General features: G+C 43.9%; 1 protein-coding gene across 1 annotated transcript in view; it reads left to right on the forward strand.

Annotated features, from left to right (window-relative positions):
• P2RX7 (purinergic receptor P2X 7) overlaps positions 1–24,495 on the forward strand; it is a 41,196-nt gene that overhangs the window by 8,376 nt on the left and 8,325 nt on the right. The window contains exons 2-10 of the mRNA XM_003795998.2: positions 4,425–4,593; positions 5,697–5,765; positions 8,401–8,473; positions 10,577–10,673; positions 14,260–14,340; positions 14,957–15,086; positions 16,044–16,180; positions 22,633–22,723; positions 24,314–24,379. Of these exons, the coding sequence (XP_003796046.1) occupies positions 4,425–4,593; positions 5,697–5,765; positions 8,401–8,473; positions 10,577–10,673; positions 14,260–14,340; positions 14,957–15,086; positions 16,044–16,180; positions 22,633–22,723; positions 24,314–24,379 (913 nt within the window). The remainder of the gene's footprint in view (positions 1–4,424; positions 4,594–5,696; positions 5,766–8,400; positions 8,474–10,576; positions 10,674–14,259; positions 14,341–14,956; positions 15,087–16,043; positions 16,181–22,632; positions 22,724–24,313; positions 24,380–24,495) is intronic.

Genomic DNA, 24,495 nt, shown 5'->3' on the forward strand with positions numbered 1-24,495 from the left:
AATAAAGGCATCTAAATTGCAAAGGAAGAAGTAAAACTTCTTTATTCATAGATGGTATGATCCTGTATGTGGAGAATCCTAAAGAATTCACAGACACACAAAACTATTAGAGCTAATATACCAATTTGGTAAAGTTTCAAGGATCAAGATCAAATCACAAAAATCAACTGAGTTGGCTCAACAGCTGTAGCTCAAGAGGCTAAGGTGCCAGCCACATACATCAGAGCTGGCAGGTTCAAATCCAGCCTGGGCCTGCCAAACAACAGTGACAACTACAAATATTAATAATAATAATAGCCGAGCATTGTGGCAGGAACCTGTAGTCCCAGCTACTTGAGAGGCTGAGGCAAAAGAATCACTTAAGCCCAGGAGTTGGAGGTTGTTATGAGTTGTAATGCCACAGCATTCTACCCAGGGCGACAGTTTGAGACTCTGTCTCAAAAAAAAAACAATCAACTGAGTTTCTATACACCAGCAATGAACATTTGAAAAGGAAATTTTAAAAAGAATTCTGTTTACCATAGCATTTGTGAGAACTGAGGCTGTGGAGTCAGATGGCTGTGTTCAAATCTGATGCTGCTATTTCCCATGTGACCTTGGACCCTCTCTGTACTAAAAATAGAAGAATTAGTCAGGCCTGGTGGCACATGACTGTAGTCCCAGCTACTTGGGAGGCTGAGGCAGGAGGATCACATGAGCCCAGGAATTTGAGGCTGCTGTGAGCTATCATGATGCCACTGCACTCTAGTCTGGGAGACAGAGCAAGACCCTGTCTCAAAACAAACAAACAAATAAGCACACCCCAAAATTAATGCAGGGAAGAAGACTAATGGAAGTTGTTCATGTTTTTTGTGCTTCTTTGTGATATTTACATTTTCATAACAACAAAAATGCACCTCACAAAACCTAAACACAAGTTTCTATTGTGGCCCAAGAGTGTAGGTCACTGGGCCTATAAGACCCAAGAGTGGAATACTTTACTTCTCCCACTGAAGCTGAAAACAGCACTGGTTTCTTCTGGATGATATGATACAACATCAGTGCATCTGAGCCTAGGGCTATCTGAAATGTGTGCACCTCTTTTACACAGTCCGTGGTTTGCATTTGCATAATTGGGTTTGGGGGCTCAAGTCCAGAACTTTAATATATCCATTATATTTCTTCTAATTGGTAAATGTTAGCCAATAGATTAAGGCCTACTGCCCGCTCTCCACACAGTGGAATGTGTGGAAAGTACCACACCCAGACAGAGGAGTTTACTGACTGGAGAGACAGCTAGTTGGGAAGGTAGGAAGAGGAAGCGCTTTCCAGATGTGCTGGCTGACAATGGAGAAGACATGTAAGAGTCAAAGAGAAAGAGAAGTGAAGACGACATCTTAGGCACACTGTGGGAAGCAAGGAATTAAAACCCACTCAGGCCTGCTCAAGTAAAGCTGGGAGTTAGATCAACTGTGGGGCTCTTAAAAAGCCTACCATAGTATAGCCTCCTAAAGATCTCCATATCCTAATCCCTGGAAGCTGAGATTATGTAATTTTAAATGGCAAAAGGAACACTGCAGAAGTGATTAAGTTCAAGATGTTGAGATGGGAAGATTATTCTCAATTATGCAGGTGGCCCCAATGTAATCACAAGGATCCTTGTAAGACAGAGGCAGAGGTGGGAGGGCCAAAGTTAGAAAAATGAGATGTGGCTCGGTAGCATAGTGGGTTATCGCACCAGCCACATATACCCAGGCTGGCGGGTTCGAATCTGGCCCAAGCAGCTAAACAACAATGACAACTGCAATAACAACAACAACAACAATAACAAAAAATAGCCGGGTGCTGTGGCCAGTGCCTGTAGTCCCAGCTACTTCGGAGGCTGAGACAAGAGAATCGCTTGTGCCCAAGAGATTGAGGTTGCTGTGAGCTGTGACACCACAACACTCTATTGAGGGCAACATAGTGAGAGTCTGTCTCAAAAAAATAAAAACAAAAACAAAACAGAAAAACAAGATGTGACTGTAGAAGCAGAGGTTGGAGTGATGTGGCTGTGAGCCCGGGAATGCTTAGGCAGCCTCAGGAAGCTGGAGAAAGCAAGGAACAGATTCTCTCATGAAACTGGAACCAACCATGCTATCACTTTGACTTTAACTGTGTTAGACTGATTTTAAGCATCTGACTCCCAGCACTACAAAAGGATCAATGCATGTTGTTGGAAGCCACTAAGATTGTGGTGATTTGTTACAGCAGCAACTGGAAACTAGTACCAACAGTGTTTACCTTACCTTGTGGGGGCCGGCTCTCCCCCACTCCCAGGGCACCTCCTGCTGCCCTTGCCCCTTGCTGACCTCCCACCAAGGCTGAATAGACTGGGATGGACCTGATCAAACTTTTCTCTTGGGATTTTATTTATTTATTTATTTATTCATTTATTTTTGAGATGGGGTCTCACTCCATTGCCCAGGCTGAAGTGCAGTGGTGCAATCACAGCTCATTACAACCTCGACCACCCTGGGTCAATCTATTTTCCCACCTCAGCCTCCCAAGTAGTTGAGACTATAGGTGCATGTCACCATGTCCAGCTAATTACAAATTTTTTTTGGAGAGATGGGGTCTTGAACTCTGAGCCTCAATCTATCCTCCTGCCTCAGCCTCCCAAAGTGCTGGGATTACAGGCAAGAGAGACCACGCCTGGTCAAATTTAAAAATACATATATATATATATATATATATATATAGGTATCTGGATAACTCCTTAGACCTGTTGAATCATAGTCTCTAAGGATGGGATTGGAGAGGTGCAGTTGTGGGTTATTATACTGCACAGACAAGGCTGAAAATAGCTGGGACCAAGTCTTGGTCCACTCTGGGCTTCCCATGGGCAGCACATAGAGGGAAGCCATTGACTTAGACTTCCCACTATCACTCAGGGGCTGGGCAAACAGAAGGGACTAAATCATTATATGCTGACTGAGTAAAGAAAGCATTTTTTTTTTTTTTTTTGAGACAGAGCCTCAAGCTGTCCCCCTGGGTAGAGTGCCATGGCATTACAGCTCATAGCAACCTCCAACTCCTGGGCTCAAGCGAGTCTCCTGCCTCTGCCTCCCAAGTAGCTGGGACCACAGGCGCCCGCCACAACGCCCGGCTATTTTTTGGTTGCAGCCATTATTGCTGTTTGGCGGGTCCGGGCTGGGGATTCGAACCCGCCACCTTAGGTGTACGTGGCTGGCGCCTTAGCCGGTTGAGCTATAGGCGCCGAGCCTAAAGAAAGCATTTAAAACAAATTCTTTTAATTATTCAGGTAACAAGAGATAGGGAAAACAGATAAATGTGGGTAGAAGCTACTATTTTTAATTATCATTTCCATCTTCTCCCTCCCTTCCCTGCACCATAATAATTTAGATTCATATTCTAAAAGCAGCATTAACAGTTAATGACTGACCAAATGGCAGGAAGCCAGAAGCAGAGCCATGTCCTTTATGAACAAGTCTAGCACATGGTTAAGAGGGCTGGCTCTGGGCTATCCGTTCTGCCACTGTCTGTCTGTGTGGCTCGGGCAAGTTTCTTCACCTCTATGAGCCCATTCCCTCATCTACAAAAGGGTAATGATCACAGTAACCAGCTCATATTATTGTCATGAGGATTAAAGGAAAAGACGCAAGTAGAGCCCTTGCACATATTAAGTGCTCGGTAAAGAGTAGCTACTATTATCAGTATTATTTATAAAGCAGTTGGGTATTTCTGAAATGCAGATGGCTGACCTACCAGACACAGTTTTCATTGTTGTTGTTTGAGACAGAGTCTCATTTTGTCACCCTCAATAGAGTGCTGTGGCATCACAGCTCACAGCAACCTCAAACTCTTGGGCTTTAAGTGATTCTCTTGCCTCAGCCTCCCGAGTAGCTGGGACTATTGATCCCACCAAAATGCCCAGCTATTTTTAGAGATGAGGTCAGGCTGGTCTTGAACCCATGAGCTCAGACAATCCACCTGGCTCGGCCTCCCAGAGTGCTAGGATTACAGGTGTGAGCCACCTCGCCTGGCCCAGACACAGTTTTAGATTAGAAGGTGCTGACATGTGTTCCAGAGCCTCAGGATAAAACTGGTGGCCCCACCTGGAGCTGGACTTTATTTCTGAGAAGCCGCCCTATAAATTAGGTTTCATATTAGGCAATATTAAAAAATAGGATTGGAGGCAACAGTTTTCCTGAAGTGGGTGCTCACTATGTGCAAACGAGTCTGCATACACATTTCATTTAATCCTCTTGACAATCCCGTGGGGTTGGTATGACCATGCTTCCCATTTTGCAGAGCAGGAATATGAGTCACAGAGAGAAGTAAGTCATAGCAGAGTTAGGATGTGAATGGAAGAGGCCTTCCAAACCACTGCACTGTGCCTCTCTCACGAAGACCACTGATGCTTTTCTGTGTCTGCCACTTAGCTTTGCTTTGATGAGTGACAAGTTGTACCAGAGGAAAGAGCCTGTCATCAGTTCTGTGCATACCAAGGTGAAAGGGATAGCAGAGGTGAAAGAGGAGATCACGGAGAACGGAGTGAAGAAGTTGGTGCAGAGTGTCTTTGACACTGCAGATTACACCATCCCTTTGCAGGTAAGCACCTTAGCAGCACCCTCCCAGGACTCATCCCCAGGCACTGTCACCTAGAGCCTCACTCCAGAAAAACATTGGCCCTATTTTAAAAGCTCTGTAAAAATCCCAACTGAGAAAACCTAAAAACTGCAGAACTGGGTCAGATCCAGCAGCTCAAAGGAGATGATTCTTTGCTTTATCAAGTCCTACAGGGTTTCTCAAAATAGAAGCGTGTCCCGCCTGATGCATTTAAAACATGATTTGATTCACTCACACTCGATTTATACACAGCTTTTTAGAAGCACAGCCACCAAGTAGGTAAGTTCTGCCTAGATTCAGAAGGGCACAGAACTTTCTACCCAGAGGACACTAGCTGTTCTATATTGTTTATGTGGCAGGAGTCCATTCTTGGGTACATTTGTGCACAAAGAAAGGATGTAAATGACAAAGAGAGGAAAGGTGTCACAGAGAAAAGGCATGTGACTGTTTAAATTTGCAAGCAGGGAAAATGAAAGCAGAATTGCCAAAGAAGAGAAATTAAAGTGGTATTGAGGCTGCCAAAATACAGATGGGGGCAGGGGGCAGTAGGGACAAAAGGGCAGGCGTGTTTGCAGCCCTGAGGAGCTGGAAAGGTTGGCGAAACCCCATAAAGCCAAAGCTGCTGTTTGTTTTTAACAGTGGGTCATTAAAATCCTGCCATTGCCCAGGTGGTGGGCTGCCCTATTGCCCTTTAATTTAAGTCCTGTAAAATTCTCATGTGAACAGTGTTCTCATGATGTCTACTCTCCTACTCCCACTCCGCAGGTCTCTTGAATTTCAATTTAATGGGATTTGATTATGTAAAAAAAAAAAAAAAAAATGAAAAGGCTGCTTTTGCGGCTAGAATGGAAAATGACTCCTCTACCATTTGAATGTTCCTTTGCTCTCCCTCTGCTCAGCAGGGCAGCTCATCAGGCTTTGATATTAAGTACTGGGCATATTCCAAGTTGCCCACAGACTCTGGTTTCTAGAAGCTTAGAAGAGTGGAAAGGTTCGCCCCCAGGCACTTAGCAAGCTGGATTATCATAATTAGTTTTCTTCTCAAAGGTTTTACATTTCTCTTCACCTGTCTTTTTTCTCTGCAGGGGAACTCCTTCTTTGTGATGACAAACTTTCTCAAGACAGAAGGCCAAGAGCAGGGGTTGTGTCCGGAGGTAAGGAGGGGACCGGGAATGGTTGAATGGGTGATGAGAGTTCCTAGAAGAAGCACAACTAGGAGGAAATGGAAATTGGGACCCTCGGTGTATTTGAGCTGCAAATAATTACTGAGCCTCTGCTTCTTTGTGAGGTAAAGCTGGGCTGAATGCAAGACAGGAAAGATGACAGTGCAGGTCTCTCCATGGCCCTGCAGACTGCAGCCTTGCTCTTTCCATCATTGGGTCCCTTTGCAGCTACGACAACAATGATTACTGGCATTTGCACACTTCACATTTCATTCGAGCCTCACGACTTTAAGAGGATAATGGCATTCACAGCCCCATTTTACTGGTCAGAACACAGACTCAGAGGGGTTAAGTGACTTCTCTAGGGTCACCCAGCTTGCTGGAGGCAGAGCCCAGATTAGAAGCTTTGTGTCCTCATTCATATCTTCTTCTACCATGATCCGCAGTGAGCTGTGCAATCCTGGGAAACACTGCCAAGCAGCTCAAGTTTGCCTGTTCATCACATTTCTTAAGAGTTTTAGCCTCTGTATCAGGTGCATATGTCCCCATGACTCTCTTCCCAGCCCCCAGCAGTCTTTCCCAATGTGGCTTTGCCCTCTCCACACTCTTGACCTTCCCTTACCTCTTTCTGGGTAGAGGAAGCTCAAAACTTTCTTCTCTATCAAACTGTCTTTGTCCTGTTCTGTCCCTTCACAGTTCTGCTCTCCAGTCTCTAAGAGGCAAACTAGTCATTCTTCTGTTGGTCATGTAGTCATGACACAAGCCTGGCTTCAAAAAGAGGGGGAAATGTTCTACCTCTCAATGTGGGAGAGTGACCAAGAATTTGTGGACATATTTAATCTGTGCAACAATGACAAAAGAGATTAAAACAAACCTAATAGGTTATTTTTGTTGGGTTTTTTTAGAATTTCTTTTGGAGAGCAGAACAGAATTGGTATCTCTTCTTTCCTGAGAACTATTTCCAGCTGATAATGAAAATAATATAACTTTCCATGAGCCACAGTGAATGACCACTCATTCATTTATTCATTCATTGCATATTTAACAGGACCTATTATGTGTCAGGCACTTGGGTTACAAAGATACGACTCAAGTTTTGCAATCAAAGGGTTCACAGTTTAATTTGGAAGATCATAGGGGAAGAGGCCAGAGATGTGCTCAGGGATAAGAAGGCGGCAGCCTGGGAAGAAAAGAGATCATGAGAGAGTTTGAAAACTGTAAGAAAAGTTCACTGATGGCTCAGCACCTGAGCTCAGTGGCTAGGGCGCCAGCCACATACACTGGGGCTGGCGGATTTGAACCCAGCCTGGGTGACTAAAGACAACAATGACAACTATAACAAAAAAAATAGCCAAGTGTTGTGGCTGGCGCCTGTAGTGCCAGTTACTTGGGAGGCTGAGGCAAGAGAACTGCTTAAGCCCAAGAGTTTGAGGTTGCTGTGAGCTGTGATGCCACAGCACTCTACTGAGGGTAACAGCTTGAGATTGTCTCAAACAAAAAAAAAAAAGGAGGAAAACTTCATTGAGCAAATATTATGTGCTAACACCCTTTTAACCTTCACAACAACCATACAAGACTCAGAGAATGAGTCTTGACTTGGCTGAGGTCACTTGGCTAGAAAATGGTACAGTTATTACAAAACCCAGGTGTACATGGGTCCAAAACCTAGGTCCTCACCCTGAATTGCTATAAAAGCTACAAACTGCAGAGAGGACAAAGAGCAAAAGCTATTTCATACCAATGTCATATTCTGGCTTCCGTAAGACTAGCCATTAAGCCTGCTCCCTACAAAATAGAAGTCAAATCTGCATAAACCAAGCATCTCATTTCTCTCATCCTTACTCTGTCCTTCAGCCCTGAAACCTGACTGGCCTTGTTTTCTCAGGCCAGAAGAGTGTGCTGGCTGATGTCCCTCAGTTCCACATGTCCCACTGAGTCTCTGCACCTGTCTACATCACTTAGTCCTGCAGCCAAAGGGCCACTTGGACCAGACCACCTGTCCTCTACCCCAAGAGCCATCCGGAAAGTGGTCACTGGCTGTCCAGACATCTACTTTTCAATTTTCATTTTTATTGGGATATAATTCACATATCATAAAATTCACCATTTTAAAGTGTACAATTCAGTAGTTTTTAGTTTATTCACAGTTGTGCAACCATCACCACTATTCCAGAATATTTCTATCACCCCCAAAAGAGACTCTATCCCATTAGCAATAAATCTCCACTCCCTCTCCCCTCAGACCCTGGCAACCAACAATCTGCTTTTTGTCTCTATTGATGTGCCTACTCTGGACATTCTATATAAATTAAATAATACAGTACGTGGCCTTTTGTGACTGGCCTCTCTTCCACTTAACATTTTCAAGGTTCATCCATGCTGCAGCATGTATGAATGCTTCATCCTTTTTATAGCTGATTAAGATTCCATGTATGAATACACTACATTTTATTTGTTCATTCATCCATCGATGGACATGTGGGTTGTTTCTACTTTTTGGCTGTTATGAGTAGCACTACTGTGAACACTCATGTACAACATTTTCTGTGGCTATAGATTTCCACTTCTTGGCATCTTAGTAGCCACACACCACTTATTCCCCCCTAACTTGTCCTTCTCCCTGCAGTATCCCACCCGTAGGACGCTCTGTTCCTCTGACCGGGGTTGTAAAAAGGGATGGATGGACCCACAGAGCAAAGGTACTTTCTGTTTCTTTTCCTGAGCCCCTGGGTGTGGATGGTCTGGCATCTTAGCGATGTTCACAATGCACAGTTCAGGTCTTTAGCCTTTGGCTCTCGGCGGCCTTCTTACACCATCATCATTTGCAAGCCGGTATCTGCCCTGTGCCTTGGCTCTATCCCCAGGAGACTATCTGTCGGCTGTGAATGTGACTCTGATTTCCCAGTGAGAGAAATTCATGAAAACCTAGCAGGTTTAGGGTTCTAATAAGCAGGAAAATCATATGGGTCATTGCATCATCTGAGTATATTAACTTCCCCCTGAATCTTCTGAAAAGTTGAGGCGCATGAACTTGTACCTCCAGGGGGCATCTGGGACCAATACTCATATCAACCTGCAGAATTTCCTTCTTGCATGTTTTCACTTTAAAAGGTGACTGACAATTAAAAAAAAAATACCATAAAAAAGAAAAACTCACACAGGCATATGCACATTGCCTACTATTCTAAATAGTGTATTTGAGTTGGTATGAGATCATTTTAATATTACTCTTTATTGAATTAATTCTCCCTTGGAAATTTCTTTTTTTTTTTTTTTTTTTTGAGACAGAGCCTCAAGCTGTCCCCCTGGGTAGAGTGCCGTGGCATTACAGCTCACAGCAACCTCCAACTCCTGGGCTCAAGCGAGTCTCCTGCCTCCACCTCCCAAGTAGCTGGGACCACAGGCGCCCGCCACAACGCCCGGCTATTTTTTGGTTGCAGCCGTCATTGTTGTTTTGGCGGGTCCGGGCTGGGGATTTGAACCCGCCACCTTAGGTGTACGTGGCTGGCGCCTTAGCCGGTTGAGCTATAGGCGCCCAGCCGGAAATTTCTTAATCTTCCTGATGCTCCAGGAGAAGTACCATGTTTATTCCATGGCTTCATGCATCCCTGGACAGGCTGTGCAACCTCAAAGGAGCTTCCTTTGAGAAGCCATGTTCTAGTCCATTTATACCGTGTGGACACCCTGTTCAGCTACAATATCAGCCATTTTCTTTCTTTTGAGACAGAATCTCATTCTGTTGCCCAGGCTAGAGGGCTGTGGGTCATAGCTCACTACAACCTCAAACCTCTGGACTCAAGCAATCCTCTGGCCTCAGCCTTCTGAGTAGCTGGGACTACAGTCATCTGCCACCACACCGGGCTAATTTTTCTGTTTTTGGTAGAGACAGGGTCTCACTCTTGCTTAGACTTAGCTCAAACTCCTGAGCTCAAGTGATCCTCCTGTGCTGGTTTCCTGTGAGCCACTGCATCCGGCCAGACATCTTTTCTTTTCTTTATTTTTTAGTTGTTTATTTTATTTTATTTTATTTTTGAGACAGAGTCTCACTATGTGGCCCTGGGAAGAGTGCCATGGAGTCACAGCTCACAGCAACCTCAAACTCTTGGACTTAAGCAATTCTCTTGCCTCAGCCTCCCAAGTGGGTGGAACTACAGGTGCCCACCACAATGCCCAGTCATTTTTTGGTTGTAGTTGTCATTGGCGTTTGGCAGGCCCAGGCTGGATTCGAACCTGCCAGCTCCAGTGTATGTGGCTGGAGCCCTAGCCTCTGAGCTACAGGTGCTGAGTTTAGACATCTTTTCTTATAAGAAACCATGAGCCAGCCAATCTTTCTGTGCTTTCTCTGGGCCTTTTAAAAGGCCTTACTGTGAGTGGTGTCTGTGGCTTATTGAGTAGGGCGCCAGCCCCATATACTGAAGGTAGCAGGTTCAAACCCAGCCCTCGGCCAAATTGCAACAAAAAAATAGCCGGATATTGTGGCGGGTGCCTGTAGTCCTAGCTGCTGGGGAGACTGACGCAAGAGAATTGCCTAAGCCCAAGAGTTGGAGGTTGCTGTGAGCTGTGATGCCACAACACTCTAACAAGGGTGATAAAGTGAGACTCTATCTCTAAAAAAAAAAAAAATACCTTACTCTTCTCTGTTTTGCTCGTTTACTTTGCCCTGTGTGGGAAAGTAAACTAGCATTTTTACATCTGTGGTCAGGATGGGGTTTCATGGAAGCCGAGGGTGCTGACCCTCCTAGGGATCTTCCTCTCCATGGTTCTTTGACATCTGTGCTACTACAACCCCTCAACCCCTGTAGGAATCCAGACTGGACGGTGTGTAGTATATAAAGGGAACCAGAAGACCTGTGAAGTTGCGGCCTGGTGTCCCATTGAGGCAGCACAGGAGGCTCCTCGGTGAGTTGCATGGGGGATGGTGGGAGGAACAAACACAGTGACCATCAGCAGTGACCAGACAAGGCCTTGCTAGGACTTTCCCTTCTCAGTGCAGCCTTACAAAGCCCTTGGGGACCCTTATACTAGTAACACTACTTGGCAGAAATCAGTATGTTTGGCAGGGCCATGCTGGGTGTTAAAATACTGAAATAATTCTATATCAAGTGGTATAACTACTACTCTGAGCACCGTTGGGTGACCCTGCCCTCCTGGCTACCTCAGCAGGGCACTTCCAGATACCTCCTTTAGTGCCACAGGAGTGTCCATTCTGAATGGCCAGTGTCCTTACTGAACAATTAAGGATAGGAAGAAAGAAAGAAGATGGGGTGGCGCCTGTGGCTCAAAAGGTTAGGGTGCTGGCCCCATATGCTGGAGATGGTGGGTTCAAACCCAGCCCCAGTCAAAAAAAAAAAAAAAAAAATTTAAAAAAAAAAAAAAAAGAAAGAAAGAAGATGGAAAGGAAAGGAGAAAGAAGAGGAGAAAAGAAATTTTCTCAAATTAAATGCTCACAGTCATCAGGGTATGATGGCTCACACCTGTAATCCTAATACTCTGGGAGGCTGAGGTGGGAGGATGGCTTGAGCTCAAGAGTTTGAAACCAGGCTCGGCACCTTTATCTCAGCAGCTAGGGCGCCAGCTACATACACTGGAGCTGGAGGGTTCGAATCCGGCCTGGGCCTACCAAAGAACAATGACAACTACAATCAAAAAATAGCCAGGCATTGTGGAGGGCTCCTGCAGTCCCAGCTACCTGGGAGGCTGAGGCAAGAGAATTGCTTAAGCCTAAGAGTTTGAGGTTACTTAAGCTGTGACACCATGGTGCTCTACTGAGGGTGACATAATGAGACTGTCTCAAAAAAAAAAAAAAAATTAACTGGGCGTTGTGGTGGGTACCTATAGTCCCACCTACTCAGAAAGTTGAAGCAGGAGTATCACTTGAGTCCAGGAGTTTGAGGTTACTGTGAGCTAAGGTGAAGCCATGGCATTCTATTCTGGGAAACAGAGTGAGACTCTGTTTCAAAAAAAAAAAAAAAATGCTCACAGTAACGTACAGATTTAGTGGTTCTGTGTATTGATTCTTCCTTTCAACATACAAGGTCAAAATATTAAATTTCAGAAGCGCCAATGCATTTCAGCAGAGAATAGTTAGAAAGACCTGGATTCAAATCCTAGCTGTAATATACTTTTGCTATGTGACCTTGGGCCCCTCTGAGCTTCAAAATCCTCAGGTGTAAACTGAGAATAATAATTTCACCTACCTCACAGGGCTGTTATAAGGATTAAATGAGATGATACTCATACAATTATTGTAAAGTGAGTCCATGCTTGGCTTATACACACACAGGCATAGCACTGTGTGTGTTCACACATGCATACACATGATCTGCCCCTAGAAGTGTGGTGGTTCCAGATCAGCACTCCCAATAGAACTTTCGGCAGTGGTGGAAATGTTCTGTTCCTGCATTGTCCAAATGGTAGCCCTAAGTACATATGACTATTGAGCACTTGCAAAGTGGATACTCTAAATGAGCAACTGAATTTTTTTTTTTGAGACAGTCTCACTATGTCGCCCACAGTAGAGTGCTGTAGTATCACAGCTCACAGCAACTCAAACTCCTGAGCTTAAGCGATTCTCTTGTCTCAGTCTCCCTAGTAGCTAGGACTATAGGTGCCTGCCACAATGCCCGGCTATTTTTTGGTTGCAGTTGTCAGGGGCTTGAACCCACCAGCTTCAATGTATGTGACTGGTGCCCTACTCACTGAGTTATAGGTGCCGAGCCAAGCAACTGAATTTTTTTTTAAATATATTCTTTTTATGTTTCTTTTTCTTTCTTTCTTTTTTTTTTTTTTGAGACAGACCCTCAAGCTATCCCCCTGGGTAGAGTGCCGTGACATCACAGCTCACAGCAACCTCCAACTCCTGGGTTCAAGCGAGTCTCCTGCCTCAGCCTCCCAAGTAGCTGGGACCACAGGTGCCTGCCACTATGCCTGGCCATTTTTTGGTTGGAGCCGTCATTGTTGTTTGGCGGGCACAGGCTGGATTTGAACCCACCACCTTAGGTGTATGTGGCTGGTGCCTTAGCCACTTGAGCCACAGGCACTGAGCCTGAATTTTTAATGTAATTTAATTCAAATTTAAATAGCCATATATGCCCATTGGCTACCATATTGGACAGCATAGTTCTAGACCAATGAGACTCAGGACCACTCCCTCTGAATCTATGAAACAAAGAGAAATTTGCCCCAAGTTGGCCTGTGGAAAGCTCAGCCAAAGGCTTCCCTGCTGGGTGCACTAAGTAGCGTCATTCTCTCCTGCCCCCAATCATTAATGGCTCCACCCAGGTTCATTGCTAGGTCAGGGAACATTCTTTGTCACAGAAGGAATTTCCCAGATCTGAGTGGGACAGCAGCCTACACTCAACTAGTCCTTGGTTCAAGACAAGAGGTCCCTTGATTGGTGGTGGTTTTTCAGTTCCAGCTCCACCATCAACTTACTCATTAGATAAGCATGCCTGCCCCTGGGCTGCTTTTTCTGAGACAGAGCCTCAAGCTGTTACCCTGGGTAGAGTGCTCATGGCATCACAGCTCACAGCAACCTCCAACTCCTGGGCTCAAGCGATTCTCCTGCTTCCACCTCCCAAGTAGCTGGGACCACAGGCGCCATTACAGCCATCATTGTTGTTTGGCAGGCTGGGGCTGGATTCCAACCCACCAGCTCAGGTATATGTGGCCAGTGCCTTAGCCGCTTGAGCCACCTCCTGGGCTGCATTTTGATGTGACCTTGGGTAAGCAACTACCTGAACTTCAATTTCTCATATGTCACATGAATTAGCTAAGATGGCTCATTTAACCATTCAGTCAGTGCATCCATCACTACATAGTAGGTGTTAGATATTTATTTGACTACATACAAGAGACTGTGTTAAATTTCAAGTCACATATGAGAAGTCTCAGACATGGAGCAGGTCCCAATCACTGCATATGCCCAGATGTATAATTATATTAGAGTGTGAAAAGTGTCACTGGGTCTCAAGAAGAAAGACGTTCTTCTTGGAGAAGTTGGAAAGACTTTATGGAGAATTTTGGAAGGTTTTTTAAAAAAATTGTTATTATAAAAAAAAAAAGTTTCACTCTGTCACTCTGGGTAGAGGGCCATGGTGTCATCATAGCTCACAGCAACCTCAAACTCTTGGGCTCAAGCGATCCTCTTGCCTCAGCCTTCCAAGTAGCTGGGAATACAGGCACCTGCCATGATGCCCAGCTAGTTTTTCTATTTTAGGAGAGACAGAGTCTTGCTTTTGCTCAGGCTAGTCTTGAACTCCTGAACTCAAGCAATCTACCTGCCTTGGCCATCTAGAATGGTATAATTTCAGGAGTGGGCCATTGCACCCAGCCAATTTTGGAAGGCATTGCCCACTGGGTTTCTATATCCATTTCTCTTTACTCACCCTGGAACCAAAGCAAGAAACCAGAAGTCTCTGATCCTACTGGTGCAAGAACTCCCTCGGTCCCTGTAGTCACTGCATTCCACATTTCTCTCTCCCAGGCCTGCACTCTTGAATAGTGCTGAAAACTTCACTGTGCTCATCAAGAACAATATTGACTTCCCTGGCCACAACTACACCACGTAAGTGGCCAGGATGGCTGGCTATATTAGTTATCTACTACTGTATAACAAATTATCACAAAGCACAGAAGCCCAAAATGACAAACGCTTATTGTCTCCCCAGAATCCAGGAATGATTTTGCTGGGTGGCTTTCGCTTAGTGCCTCTCAGGTTGCATTCAGGCTATCAACTGGGGTGGCAGTAGTCTCAAGAATCCTTGAGACTGGGGTTGGAAAATCCTCTTCCAAGCTTACTCATGTGGTTGTTGGCAGGAGGGCACAGTTCCTCACCATACGGACCTCTCCCTAGGGCTGCTTGAGTGTCCTTTTTAGGACATGGCTGCTGGCTTCCTCCAAAGCAAGTGATCCAAATGAAACAGACCAAGCAAGTAAGAGAGTAACCAAGATGGAAGCCACAGTCTTTTGAAGCAACACTCCATCGCTTTGCCATTTGCTATTGCTCACAGAGAACAACTATGGTACAATGTGAGAGGACACTACCCAAGGATCCCCAGGAGGCAGAGATCATTTGGGGCCTTCATGGAGCCTAGCTACCACACCAGCTCACTCCTGTGAAACGGGTGGCTCTTTTTTCAAGAGAGATGTTTATTTGTTTCTTTGCTTTTAATTATTCACAGGAGAAACATCTTGCCAGGTTTAAATATCTCGTGTACCTTTCACAAGACTCAGAATCCACAGTGTCCCATTTTCCGACTAGGAGATATGTTCCAAGAAACAGGAGATAATTTTTCAGATGTCGCAATACAGGTTAGTGGTGTCTTTGTACAGTGGGTTGTGGATAAGTGTATATATCAGGAGATGGAGGATGTCAACTGGCCAAGACGCCGGGCCACTAGCTCTTCATAATATACTTCTTATTTACTGAGCATTTAGTAAATCCATGCTCAGTGCCAGGACCTTTATCTACATTATCTCATCAAACCCCATAACCACTCTGTGAGTGAGCTCATTGGTGTACTAGTTTCCTGTGGCTGGCTGTAACAAATTACCAGAAATGTGGTGGCTTAAAAGTACATATACTTTCTTATGTAGATCAAAAATCTGGATTTTATTTCACTGAGCAGAAATTAAAGTGTCAGCAGGGCCATGCTGCCTCTGGGGCTCTAGGAGAGAATCTACCTTCTTGCCTTTTCTCCCTCCTAGAGCTGCACTCCTTGTATTTCTTGGTTCATAGGCCCTTCCTCCATCTTTAAAGAGAGCAGTATAGCACCTTGCTTCAGTGGTCACAGTGACTCCTTATCTGTGTCAACCTCCCTCTTTATAAATGTAAAGACATTTACAAGAGGGGCATTTAAGGGCCACCTAGATAATCCAGGATAATCTTCCCCTCTCAAAATCTTAATTTAATCGCACTTGCAGAGGAGCTTTCCCTAGGGGAATATTGGGAGATAAAGCAGAGAAGACATTTCATGGGGTGCACTAATAGGTTTTGACTTAATCTTTGACGAGAGGACCAGAAGAGGTGGTTGAGTGTAGGGGTGTTTTGCAGCAAGTTATGTTTTAGGAAAATAAGCCTAACGGCTATATGTCCCAGATGGGAAAAGACCCACTGCAGCTGCTATGGTACTGTTTGTGTGAGTTGGATAGGGCTGCACTTGTGGCTCTGAAGCCTTTAATCAGCACTTTTTCCTTGAAAAAGAAAACCTTTCCTTCAGCAATGCACATCCAGCAGACATAGAGACTGTCTCTTGTTGACTTCCCCAGGGTGGAATCATGGGCATTGAGATCTACTGGGACTGCAACCTGGACAGATGGTTCCATCACTGCCGTCCCAAATATAGTTTCCGTCGCCTAGATGACAAGACCACCAATGAGTCCTTATACCCTGGCTACAATTTCAGGTAACTCCCAGTCAGACTCATCCACCAGCCAGCTGGCTGCCCTTGGCTCCCCAGGAAGCCTCAGGCCCAGCTCTATGGCAGCCCCAACAGTCAGTAAGATTACTGTTGGTTCCCAAGGCAACAGACAATGCACAAAGACTTTCTCTAAGAGCTAGGCAGTGACTGAATTTTTTGCATGAATTTCTCTCTCTTTTTTTCCCCTTGAGACAGGGATTCACCTTATTGCCTGGGTTAGAATATAGTGGCATCATTATAGCTCATGCAACATGAAACCCTGGGCTCTGGCTTGTAGGAGACTGAGCACCATGCTTAGAAGAATAGTCGCACATTCTTGAGGGAAACGTTGAGAGCAGGACAGTCCCCTGGCTGGCCTAGAGATGTTTTGCAGCCTGGAGACAAGCCCTTAAGCAATTCAGTGCTCTAACAAGAAAAGATCAGTTGCTCTTTAGTAAGCAGGTGTTGGACCTCATAGCGATCCTTGAGCTGGTATGTGGGGCTCCCCACATCTGTTGAATAGCGTTTCAATAAATAGCCACGGCAGAGGTTACTCAGAGCTCTCCTGCACCTCTGGGGAGCCTCACCTCCTGCAAGCTTATATGTTCAATCTGTGTCCTGGCTGTTTCCTGCATAGCGCTGGCAACATAGTGGCTCTGACACTGGCTATCCTCTTGCCTCAGCCTCCTGAGTAGCTGGGACTCTAAGAGTTGTCTTACTTTTAGTTTCTTTGTAATGTACCATGTGTGCTTGGCTTTGGGACTTCAACTCCATGAATTCACTAGAGTTCTGGTTCATTTACACTTTCTGCTGGCTTGGTGCTGACTCATTCTTATTTTGACTCTGCACAGCTCACTTCTCTTGACCTTTGCCTGTGGCATCCTAACTTAGTTTCCACCTTACCTCCTACATCTGGATCATTTTTCAGCCTGTTCCTACAACACTGTTCCAGGAGTGACTGGGCCGTAACACAGTCTCTATGACCCGTCATTGTCTGTGGGTGCCAGGCATGTTTCTGTGACTATGATTACAAATAGTCATTTTGTGCGCTGGTTCTAGACACAGAATAGGTATACACTGTTCCCTTTTCAGAAAGAGCTGCCAAGTACACCACTAGACTGATGGTTATACAATTGCTTATGAAGCTGGAAGGAAATAGATGTTGGCCATCCTCATGCATTTAGTCATCAAGTTTATACTGCAGAAAAAAACATTTCTTGTGCTAATGGGTATATATTGGCAACGAAAATAGATCAGATCACTACTTTTATGGTGCTTATATTCTGGTAAGGATAAATGGACAAAATATAATGCAAGTAAATAAAAAATTTCAACAACTTCATATCACTAGTCATCAGGGAAATATAATGAAACCACAATAAAATACAACTACCTACAAACTAGAAAGCTAAAATTAAAAAAAAACCTGGGAATCCCAAATGTTGGCAAGAAGAGCAACTGGAACTCTCCTCCTTTCCCAGCAGAAGTGTATAAAATGATACAACCACATTAAGGAATTATTGGGAAGTTTCTTATCAAGTTAAACATACATGTACCCAGCAATCCAGAAATCCCACACTGCCATTCTCAGGTATTTACCCAAGAGAAATGAAAATATATACCCACACAAAGATTCATACGTGATTTTAATGGCAGCCTTATTCATAATAGCCAAAAACAACCCAAATGTCCAACAAGAGGTGAATGGATAAATAAATGGTGGTATAAATAAAACTACTTGGTATGAATCAAATAGGAACTAACCACTGCTACATTCAACTACATAGATCAATCAATCTCACAGGCATTATGTTGAGTAAAAGAAGCCATATCTTAATGAGTACACAATGTTTGATGCCACTTATGTGAAGTTCAAGTGCTATCACTTATGATGATAGAAGACAGAACAGCAGTTGCTGAGCCAGAGAGTGGGGCAGGAGGAGGTAGGAATTGACTGGAAAGAAGTACAAGAGAGTTTTCTGAGATGATGGAATGTTCTAGATTTTGATAGAGGTATAGATTATATGACATATTCATTTATTTGCCTTAGGAGTTATGCACTTTGTCATATGCAAATTATTCCTCAATGGAATACATGAACAAATCCAACAAGATCATTTCAGACGATGGTAAGTTTCTACAAAGGAAATCAAATAAGATAGTGTGATGGGGGAGATGTGTCCAGGGAAGGCCTCTCCAGACATCAGTAGAGGAGCCCTGCTGGAGTCATTAGCTTTCCTGAGGACTGTGCTTTCCTAGTTAAGAAGAAGAGAACATGTATAGTCAGGAGCCCATGTTATAGGAATCAATTTAGAAAAAATTTTAACTTCTCTGAATCCTTTAGTATTTATGGGCTACACTAGTGGTTCTCAGCATCGACATCACCTGGGAACTTGTTAGAAGGGCACATTCTCAGGCCTACCCTAGACCTACTGAGTCATACACTCTGGGGAGGGCCTCGGCAACCTGTTTTCACAAGCCTCCAAAGGAATCTGATGCTTGCTCAAGTTTAAGAACCATTAATTAGACCTTCCACACTCAAAATGTGGTCCTGGAACCAGTAACATTGGCCTTACCTGGGAGTGTGTTATAATGCAGAACACTGGGCCCACCTTTGATTTACAGAAGCAAAATCTGCACCTTAACAGGACAGCAGTTTGAGAAGTGCTGGTCCAGACCATACTGTCTACCATCCCAAACATGCTTTCTTCTTAGATTACTAGATTTTGTCTCTTCAACTGGGCTGTTACCTTCCTGGGGGAATGAAAAAAATGTCTGCTTAATCTGTACATGCTGGTGCACCCGGGGTGAACACAGACACAGACACACACATTCTTCCACTGCTTCCTAACCCTCACGCTGACATTTTTACTGACTTCTGGAGGGGTCTGCTCAAACAAACGGGTCTATTTATATTTTACTCAAAGCAGCATCATAAACTGTTTTGGCCTGCACAATGTTTTAAAACTTGAGACATCTGACATAAAACTCTACACTTCCTGCTTTTCTTATAAAAGTAAACTAACCATCTGGTCTACATCCTCCACGGCAGCCATTCACTGGAGCTATCAGGGTTCCCCTTTAGAAAGGGCATGTGCTTTTAGGTTTGTCACTGTCCCTACCACTCCTTGTTGCCTTATACCTGGTCAACATCACTCAGTTCTGTTATCTCCTGGCCACTACAGGCATCTGAGTTTGAAATCCTTGACATAAAGCCTGGCTGATGATGCCTTTTGTCTCCTCTGGCTCAATGGTGTTTCATCCAGGCCCTGAAACCTCAATGAAGTAACTTTTTAATCATCCCCTGCTGCTCTGCTGAATAGGTTTATGGCCATTAGCAAGAAGAGAGGACAGGATCAGTGGTCCCCTGACTGCCCTTTCAGGCCATTTCTTTTAGCTGTCAGCAGAAGCATGCCCGGCAATGTACCAAACAGATGTTAGCAAATGTCCTTCAAGTCACTGAGCTAAGCCTAAGAACGTTAGCTCCTGGAGAGATCTGAGCTTTCTGAAGACCTAAGGTGGTTATGACGTTAATGTTCCTTTAGAACAAAGTGTTGGAGCGTTTGTTGTCCAGAATGAGCACCAGAAGAAATCTTTGGCCAAAAATAAATTGTTGAGATCTGATGGGTAAGTGGACAAGCAATTTCAAATAGCCACAAAAAAGAGAAGAAAATATCAGGTTATACGAAGTATATGAGAATATTTAACTTCCTAAAACACAGGAAGTTGAAGAAGTTGATCACATTACAGAATTCTGTCCTTTGCAAAATGTTCTTATTCAGCAGACAAGTGATTCTGTTTATTTACAGCATGTGTGAAGTAGGGCAGGCCCGAACAGAATGCATGATGCAGTTCTCAGGTCCAGAAGGAGTATGTGTCTGTATTAGTTTCCTGTGGCTACTATAACAAAGTACCACAAATGTGGTGGCTTAAAACAACACAAATGTATTCTCTCATGGTTCCAGAAGCCAGCAGTCCAAGATCATGGTGTTAGCAGGGCTGCACTCCCTGAGAAGTTCTATGGGAGGATTCTTTCTTTCCTCTTCCAGTTCTGGTGGCTCCAGGCATTCCTTAATTTGCGGCTGAATCACTCTAGTCTCTGCCTCCATCTTCACATGGCCTTCTCCTCTGTTTTTCTATATGGTAAATCTCCCTGTCCTTTATCTTCTTCTTCTTCTTTTTTTTTTTTTTTAGACAAAGTCTCACTCTGCCATGGCATCATAGCTTATAGTAACCTCAAACTCTTGGGCTCAAGTGATCCTTCTGCCTTAGCCTCCCAAGTAGTGAGGACTACAGATGCCCACCATGATGCCCACCTAGTTTTTCTATTTTTAGTAGAGATGGGGGTCTCACTCTTGCTCAGGCTGGTCTCAAACTCCTGAGCTCAAGGGATCCACATGCCTCAGCCTCCCAGAGTGCTAGGATTATAGGTGTGAGCCACCTCGCCCAGCCACTCTCCTTTGTCTTCTAAGGAAACCATTTATTGGATTTAGAGCATACTCTAAATCCAGAATGATATCATCTTGAGCTTCTTAATAACATCTACAAAACTCTATTTCCAAGTAAGTTCATATTCCCAGGTGCTAAGGGGCTAGGTACTTGAACATATCTCCTTTGGGGGGCATTATGCAAATCATTACAATGTGCAAAAAAAAATTCTTGTTCAGGGCCCAGTGTTCCTCAGAATGTCACTCACTGACCACCTGCATCAGAGTCACCTTTATTGGAAATATAGATTTCTAGAAACACCTTGGACTTTCTGAAACCACTCTTTGGAGGTGGGGCTCAGTAGTCTGCCTTTTGAATACACATTCCCCACCCCCAAGTGATTCTTGCCTTCAGTTTAAGAACCACTGTAACAAGACCTTGAAATCAGAAATTCAAGTACCTAACTGTACAATGTTACCTTCCCAGGCAAACCAACCTCCACTGGGAGAGAGTGACTACCCCCCCAGGGCATGCAGTGGTGATGCAGGCTTGCATGTGTGCTGAAATATAAATCACTCAGGGCAGCACAAGAAGAAAGAACTGTCTTGGAATGGGAATAATCATATGCAAAGAAAATGAAACCCTCTGGCCAGAAACAGGCATTGACGTGCCTAATAATATCCAAGATCTCAGTGTCAGATCTTGACGGTTTTTTTTTTTTAAGAGTTTCAGATGTTCCATACTATATTTTGGCAGAGCATCTGTCTTCTGTTTTCTCCTCTCCCCACACCTGTAAATAGATGGTGAATTAATATCTCAGAAAATATATATACCCTTATCTAAAAACAACACCAAAAGGTGGTGGTGGGGGGATAGCTTTAAAACTTTGATGAACCATGTGGTTTAAGCCTTCCTAATTTTTTCACTTCTTTCTTAAAAAAAATTTTTTTGAGCCTTTCTAATTATTCATGAAAAATAAAATGTACCACTTTTCCTGACTGTGGCACTGGTGAGAGTTGCATGTATGGGGTGATTGTGGTTTGTGCCTGGGTCTTCCATTATAAAGGTGACTGAGTGGTGACACAGAGAGGTCAATGCCATTGAAAGAATTTATTATGTACATTTTGCAAGAGATGGGGCTGTGCTATGCCACACCACCCTGGGCAGGGCCACGGGGGAAGGTTTAATCAAAAGCAGAATCAAGGAGACAGAAGGTCCCAGAAACTTCTGTTTTCCACAGTAAGGGCTGAGGGAACAGCTTAGGGTTGGCTAGGTTAAATAATACTTGTGTGCTATGGGTCATAGGGGTGGTCTCTAGTTGTCTGGCCTTCTCTGGCTTTAAGGAGAAATCCTGGCATGGTATGTGAGAGTTAAATAAAGGAAGTGGTTTGGGACATGAATTTGGGATTGTTTGGAAGGTCTGTAAGGTGATTTTCTTACACTCACAAAAGCTGAATTGCAGGGGAGATATAAACAATTTTGGCCTTTAGTTTTTGGCCCTGTGATTAAGGTTGACAAATAGAAAAATACAGAATGTAAGAAAATATAGTTAGAACAGACTTAAAAAAAAAAAAAAAAAAAAAAGACTGCCAAGGCACACCTATCCCCAATCTAGTAATGAGTATCTAAGATTCACCAACACTTCTGCTTCCCATATCTTTGTTCTAGAAGCCAAATCTATTTTCCCCCTTAAGGAATTATCAGATAGCTTGAATTTATTTTTTTAATTTATCTGCTTATTAATTCTGTCTTGCTTACAAATTGTTCATTTTAATCTTAAATGAAAAGCTGATTTCCCATCAATCTGTGATGATACAATTGTGGGGGGCCCATGGGGAGAATCTTCCTGGTTCCAAGTGGTCAAAGAGAGTAGTCTAGAGGGTTGGATTGTGTTCTTCCCTCTGCCACTGCAGCAGAACTAGAAGACAGAACAGGAGGACTAGACTAGATATTGATTTGGTTTTTCCTTTCATAAAATACCACCATTTTTGAAGAAAGCTTTATAAATATGGATCCTTTTCTTCCTACAGATATGCCAAGTACTATAAGGAAAACAATGTTGAAAAACGGACTCTGATAAAAGTCTTTGGGATCCGTTTTGACATCCTGGTTTTTGGCACTGTAAGTCTCTGCTCCCAGTCCCAGGCACCTCCTTCCTATGATTGTGTCCTACTTATGGTTGTAGTCCCTTCAATGAGTGAATGTTTTTGGTCATACTCATGTGTGACCGCATGTGAGATAAAAAAGGAAGAAGTTTCCATGGAGTACTGTCCATGATTAAGTTATCTGATGAGAACAAGAGTGGCACTGGAAAAAAATTCTAATATTCAACTTTAAAAATACTCTGCACGAGAGAGAGAGAAAGAGAGAGATCCCTCTGTAAAATCCAAAAGAATACAACTCAAACTGGCTTAGAAAAAGTAGTTCTTCTTTTTTTTTTTTAAATGTGGTTCACATAACTGATAAAAAATCCAGGGGTAAATTTTAAGCTTCACGAATGGCTAGGTCCAGTAGGAGTCTACTTTCCTCCTTTCTTACATATGTTCTCCTCTATCTTGGTATCATCCTTAGACTGGCCATCTCTATATGGTAGCATCAGGTAGCTCCTTATATCTGACCAGTTAACAACCTCACTTATTATATTATTATTTTAGAGACAAGATTTTGCTCTGTCTCAGGCTGGAGTACAGTGGCATGATCATAGCTCATTACAGCCTCAAACTCCTGCTTCAGCTCTGGAGTAGCTAAGACTACAGATACCTACCACCATACCTGGCTAATATTTTATTTTTGTAGAGACAGGGTTTTATTGTGTTGCTGAGGATGATCTCAAACTCCTGGGCTCAAGTGATTCTCCCACTTCAGCCTCCCGAAGTGCCGGGATTACAGGTGTGAGCCACCATGCCCTGCCAGCAACCTCAATTAAAAGAAAACACTTCTTTGCCAGAAGTTTGAGCAAAGGCCACAGGTAGATGCCATTGGTTCTGATTGGCCTGATATGGTTCACATGCCCACTGTTGAAGTAATCACTGTAACTGGAGTCATATCATACTCTCAACGGCTGGTCTTGAACCAGCCCTGACCCAGCCCATGGGCCAGAGGCCCTCACCACCAAACTATATGGAATGAATATAAAGAGAGATGGTTGTTCAAAATAAAACTGCAGTGCTGACTTCAGAAAAAGGGAAGAAGGGATGCCAGGTATGCAAAAAATCAACAGATGGCCACAACACCCTGCTTCACAGCATACTACTTATGTAACATAGTGATAAACAACACAAAAATTAGTGAGGAATAGCTGATGGAACGGAAAGACCATTGAGAATAAAATCCACACGGCTACCCAATGGAAGAGTCTGTGCAAACATTCCTTCCCTCTGTTTCTGAAGTAATCTCACATCTCTTCTAGGGAGAGCTTGTTTGAAATCCTCACCTCAAATTGAAAAATAACAAATCTTCAGTGGTTCTCTTCTTAATGTGCAGGTTCCAGTGCTTGTTTATTTAAAATATCTATGGGCCAAGTCCACCCTGGACAGCAGAAACCAGGCAAATGATAGTCACAGTTTCCATGTGTACAGTCTCTATCTCAGTGGGCACCTAAGTGCACTAATCAAAGTCACAGCCACTTCCTACTAGAACCAGCAAATGTGTGAAAGCAAAAGAGTGTATCTCTGAATTTCAGCCAAGTAAACTATCCCACTCTGTTTTCAGGGAGGAAAATTCGACTTTATCCAACTGATTGTGTATATCGGCTCAACCCTCTCCTACTTTGGTTTGGTGAGAGATTCTCTTTCTCATGCTTTATGAAAATGATCTGGCAGGCAGCGTCTGTGGTTCAGTGGGTAGGGCGCCGGCCCTATATACCAAGGGTGGCGGGTTCAAACCTGGCCCTG

Source organism: Otolemur garnettii, unplaced genomic scaffold, assembly GCF_000181295.1.
Source record: "Otolemur garnettii isolate 467f Iridium unplaced genomic scaffold, OtoGar3 scaffold00099, whole genome shotgun sequence".
NCBI classification, from domain to species: Eukaryota; Metazoa; Chordata; class Mammalia; order Primates; family Galagidae; genus Otolemur; species Otolemur garnettii.